Source organism: Centruroides sculpturatus, unplaced genomic scaffold (assembly GCF_000671375.1).
Source record: "Centruroides sculpturatus isolate CEXI.00-Female unplaced genomic scaffold, Cexi_2.0 scaffold1107, whole genome shotgun sequence".
Classification (NCBI taxonomy): domain Eukaryota; kingdom Metazoa; phylum Arthropoda; class Arachnida; order Scorpiones; family Buthidae; genus Centruroides; species Centruroides sculpturatus.
Genome location: NW_019385422.1, coordinates 52,599 through 58,548, shown reverse-complemented (window position 1 = coordinate 58,548; position 5,950 = coordinate 52,599). Strand labels below are relative to the sequence as shown.

The 5,950-nt window shown below is 28.1% G+C and overlaps 1 protein-coding gene across 1 annotated transcript in view; it reads right to left on the bottom strand.

The window, feature by feature from the left end:
• LOC111638832 (proteasome activator complex subunit 3-like) overlaps positions 1-5,549 on the bottom strand; it is a gene marked incomplete at its 5' end in the record, with an annotated part of 13,579 nt that extends 8,030 nt beyond the window's left edge. The window contains 3 exon segments of the mRNA XM_023384586.1: positions 1,143-1,255; positions 5,284-5,332; positions 5,406-5,549. Of these exon segments, the coding sequence (XP_023240354.1) occupies positions 1,143-1,255; positions 5,284-5,332; positions 5,406-5,549 (306 nt within the window).
• Positions 5,550-5,950: the final 401 nt, after the last annotated feature.

The following is a 5,950-nucleotide window of genomic DNA, read 5'->3' as shown; positions in this document are numbered from 1 at the left end:
AAATTACTGTCACTTTTCTAAGAAACCTTAATACATATTTTAATTTTTAGTGAAAAAGAAATATTTTCAAATACTTAGAAATGTGTGAATGAGGAAGATATACTAAATAAAGCTGGAGTTGGTTCTGAAAGGAGTATAGACTCAAATTCAGGGGAAAGGAGAAAAAGACCTAAAGATAAAAAGTAATGAGAAAGGTTAAATAGACCTCCTGTATGCAATATGGACCCTTAATTTTCCAACCTTCCTCACTTCTTTATCTTTTGTCTTCTTTCTCCTTTCCCCGCATTTGAGTCTATAATTCTTTGAGTCTCAACTCCAGCTTTATATAGTATTCCTTCCAGCATTGCAAAATTTGGCTACCCTTTTATTAGTTTGATGTAAAAAATATCAGTTGGCACATTGGCTAATTTTTGGGCTACATATTATTTATAAATATATTAGTTGAATAAAAATGCACTTTAAAATGGTGTTTTGTCGCTTTTTATTAATTAGAGACCCAAATAAAACAAATATTTGTGTTTTTCAAATAAATTTTTGTTTGTCTCCTTTATAATAAATTAATTCATCTATTTCTAAGTAAAAATTGAAAGTGTAAAAGTAATTTTTAAAAATATTCTTTTTTGTGGTAAACTTTTAATACTTATTACTATAATCTAGACATGTTAATACTTATATGTACTTGTATATTTAAGGATTGGGTCAAAATATACTTGTGGCCCAAAACTCCATGACTTCTTCCAATGTGGCCCAGAGAAACAGAAAGGTTGGACACCCCTGCTATAGAACATGTTTATATACAAAAGTGAAACTATATTAAACATTATTTTTTGGTTATTAAGAAAATTCATATTCAGTCTTTTATTCTTTGGAACTTATATATTCCATTACTTTGTTTCTAATATTTATAAAATGTTTTAGATTATAAATTAGGCATGATATATGAGAAACTTAATTATTGTGTTTGTTAAATTATTTAAGTTACCTTTTGAAAGTAAAACTAAATATTCAAAAATGTTTAAGATAAAAATAATATTGAACAATTCGTAAAAATAACATTAAAAAGTTTGCTTTCTTTCAAAAACAAAAATTATAAAAAGGTATATATTTTTTACATTTGACATAATATTTTAAAAATACTTTACCATATTTGAATCTTCTACTAATTGCTTAATCTTGGGTTTTACAATATCGACAATTTCAACAACATGCTTATTACATGGTACTGATCCATTTGGTAAGACTAAAACTTTACAACCTAAATAAAAAATCAAACATTTATAGTTTAAAACTATATTGATTCCTAGGACCCTTTTTTAATAATAGCAATAACAAGGATATTCAGCTATTACTAATTTAAAACTAACATTTTATATAATAACAGTCTCACAAAATGCACAATAAATATATTTCAAAAAATCGCTACACTTATCATTTTGCAACATATTTTAGTACTAAACAAGGTAACTTTAAATTTTAAAGAGACTTTTAATCAATTCATTCTAACATTAAAGACAGAATCCAAGAATATCTAACTAAAGCAAAATTTCATATTATGAAATATATATATTTATTTTATAATTAAAATGTGTAGCTGAAAAATCTATACATAAATCATATCTTATAATAGGTATAAAAATATATAATATGATGTTATAATAAATTTATAAGAAAATTTTCCTTTTAAATTTATTATAACATCTTTTCTACAGAACATAAAAATACAAATTTTTAAAATAAATTGTAAATAAATTTATCAACCTTGGCATCATTGATTTCATGTTTCAAATTATCTAATCTAACAGTTATCAGATGTCAGTTCTTAATCAGTGTTCTGCAAACTTCCTTGAGTGTTCCAGAAAAAAAAAGATTTTAGTTTTTATTGCAAATTTATTCTAATACTATAATGTATGACTTTATTCAAAGATAATACCTTGTTTCTATTTTATTCAGACAATAAAGTATTGCTTTACTGCTTCATTTTTCATGAGAATAATAAACATGGAATTGATTATTGAATATATTGATGCTAATGATCTGCTTAATAAAAGTATATAAACGGTGTCCCATAGCCTCAGAAAGGTTGAAAACCACTATAATAGACTGATGTTTGAGATTTATTAGGTCTCATTCTCAAAACTTTATTTTGTAGATATTCTTCAATTCACAAATTTAAATTTCTAGAACTTGTATTAAAATTAGTATTCTGGAAGATAACTAAAGATAAAATATAACAGTTTGAGAATTAAATCTAATATATCTGTTAGGATTTGTTAAACTGGTACAGCTGAATTATCTAAAACCATTTAAATCTGACAATGCATAACTATTTTCTTTTATCAATTATAATAATTAAATCATCAAATGCTTAGTGTTATGAAAATTTTAATTTTCTTTAAATAATCCTTTTCAATAATAAAATCTACATTTTGTAAACAAACATATCTGAGGTACTGGGGATATAGAGCACTCTTAAAATGAACTCTATGTCACTTAATCGACACTCAATCAGTTAGATTGGCCTGCAGTGTCAAAGGATGGCTTCCTAAGACTAAAAATGAAGAACAGAAGTTCTTGAGAAACCCCTGCAAGTTTGTTTTTCCTGACACTAGCCTAGATATAGCATTAGGTATGCTTGTACAATTTTGAGAAGAATTTCGAGCGGGAGGGTCATGAGTAAGTGGAGTGGAGGTAGGCTCAGATTTGAGTCAAAGATGAGAGCATATTAAAATATAACAAAAATAATATTTAATAAAACAAATAAAAAAAATTACAAGATAAGAAAACTCCTAACTTGAGAGAGAGAGTTTACAGTGAGTCTAATGTCATACTACCTCGTCAAATACGAGAAGTATTCATATGTTTCTTGAAGATTATCATCGTAGACAGCAACATTCTGAGTTCTCTATGTAGTTCAGTGGCATTAGCTTTGGAAATCTGGGATTGAATTCAACTTTCTTTGGAAGTCCAGTCGAAGGAAGGGAGAGCTCTATACAGTGAAGAATTTGGAGGAACTCCTGGAGTGTGTCTTCTCTGTTTGAGATGATGTGACAAACTCCGGACTATGGAGACAACTTTCCTCTTGGGTGGCTATAGTTGAACTCCTCTGTCTTCTATGTGGAGGACACTGTAGACCCATCTCTATGTGGATCTGATGGAGAACTCCCCGATCTCAGGATGTGCTTTGATATATTAAATGTTACTCAACCAATCAAAATATGAACACCAACAGGATGTTTGAGAAGGAATGATGGGGGTAAACATGCAGATGATTGTCTAACTTTCAAGATAAGGGTTATGTGAAAGGAAGTTTATTTCCTCCCTCTTTCAAAATAACTAATGTTAAATAATTATTTACAAAAAAAAAAAGGATGTATCTAAATGTAATATTTTTCAATATTTTATAAAAATTAACCTTCTCCGATCTGCAGATCTCACATATAGATAAATATCTTAAGATTCCTCTGATTAGCTATAGATGTGCATTAGATGTGTAAGAAGTCAGTCCATTCGTTATTTTATGTTTTTGGGCATTATTTTTAGTTAGTTATTTTCTTTTCAGGATTTTTTTAAAGGGCACACTCCTAAACCCTCTTTGTGCAAAAATAGTCAAAAAAGCTGTGATATTAATTTTGCATCAGCGAATGATCCCATGACACAAAATAATGTAAATTAAGGCAGTGCAGAGCTGCACTGATCATTAGATAAAAGATGGCACATCCAATACAGCCATATGATGTAGCTCCTGGTGACAACCATTGTAGACACATCTTTGAGAAGTGATTAGCATAAGAAACATATACTTTGTTTGAGTATTTCTTTTTGAGGTGGAGATTGGATTTTTGGATTTGTTATTATATGAAATAAGACTTTCTTTGATTGTTTATTCTTTGTTTTTGTTACTTGACTATTTGAATATTTGACAAATATACTAACCCTATTGGTACAATTAATCAATTATTGTTTTTTTTTTCTTATTATTCAATTTAATAAAAATTTTCATCATGAACTGTTACTTATACGTGTTTGTTGAATTATTATTATTATTGCTTTTGGCTCTCATAAAAGTCCAGGCATGGTACTTTAACCCTAACATTGTGTAACCCCATTTTTTTGGTACGCAGTGCGTTACAGACAATGAAACCCCCCAATATTTAACTTGAAAAGCAAATGTTTTTGGCCCTCTTGATAAGGCCTGCTTCAGGTTTTACACATGGTGTTTTACAAATTAATACTTGGTTTATAAAACATATTGATATTTTAAAACACAAATTTGATTTAACCAGAAGCAGGTCATCAAGAGAGCCAAAAATCTTTGTTTTTCAAATTAAAATATTGCTGGAATTTAGTATATATGGTTTCTTCTTTCACTGTATTTACTGTTCCAGTTTTTGTATCTTTTTAGTAAATGCATTAGAATATAATTTTCAACATCTGATTATTTTCATAATAATTATGTCAATTGTCTTCAAAAATAAATTTATGTACATTACAGTATTCTTTTAATCTAAAATATTTTTAGGTTAACATATCAGTTTAGTGTTTTATGGTAGAACTATTTAATTACTTGTAGATTTAATTTGAAATTGTCAAACTATGTAGTAATAACTGTTAATTGGTTCATAAATTATGGTTTTATTTTGTGTGCAATTATTTTTGGGAAAATTTTGTGTATGTTCACAAGAAATTTTGATCCGAAAAATATTCTGCATCCCTGCTTATAAGTTTCATTGCACTACATTACTTCTTGCTGCCTCCAGACAGCTACACTTGGTAAGAAAAATTGTCAGTAAACAAAATAAACAAAGCAGCCAAGGAGAAAAAAATATTCCAATTTTCCATGACTTTTGTCAAATACTAATGAAAATCCCTGATTTATCTGACTTTCCAGGTGGGTATGAACCTTACTATATCTGTTCATTAGGCTACCATAGACTATGAAGAGTTTTTTCCCAGACTATGAAGAGTTTTTTCCCAGATAATAAGGCCAAATGATTATTTCCTGACAACCTGAATAAATGTTTCAGGTTGTCACGAAACAGATACAGTAGATTCAGGTTGACATCCTGACAACTTGGATCTACTGTATAAGACTGTTGAACAGTCTAATATATGAATTCAAGAAATCTTAAAAGCTAAAAAATGCATTAAAAATACATTTCTGTAAAAGCTATTTGATACTTGTCACTTCTCTATGATTAGGCGATAAATCTCATTTTGAGTATAATAACAATAAAAGTTAAAAGATTATATAAATAACATAAAAGTTGTAAATTCTTCTCATACCTTGAATATCGTTTTCCAATAAACAAAACTTTCTTTTCTTCCCCAGTAACTGAAATAAAATATTTTGTTTTATTATTATTGAAAATTAAAATTTAAATGTCATATAAATTACATCAACAAACCTGCTCAGATTCATGATTAATTGGTTTTGGATCAGGAATAGGAATGTTTAATTCTGTGTGAATCGTTCTTAAATCTATTCTAGAAAATTTCTCTGTCTAAAATAAATATTACAATTTAATTAAAATAATGTTGTTGGAATATTTGTACAGTAGAGCGTCGTTTATCCGAAGGAATTCCAGTCGACAAATTTAAATTTTCGCCAGTGCTGTGGAGCAGCAATCTTTGGCTATGTCTTGGGCAACTCAAATATTTTACGTTTTTGATACTAAATTAACTTCTAAAGTATAATTTTTTATTGTTTTTATATTTTTCAATATATTTATTTTGTTTGTACAAAATAAAAAAATAATTTTTAACGATACAATAGTCTTCGTTAGGCTTAACATCGACGAAAATTCAACGCAAAGCGACACGCAACGGAGAAAAATTTCAACACGGGATAAATTAATATATTTTTTCGTACATAATTGGTTATCCGAAAAATAAGTTATCCGAACAACCCCAGTCCCCAATTGATTCGGATAAACGACGCTCTACTGTATTT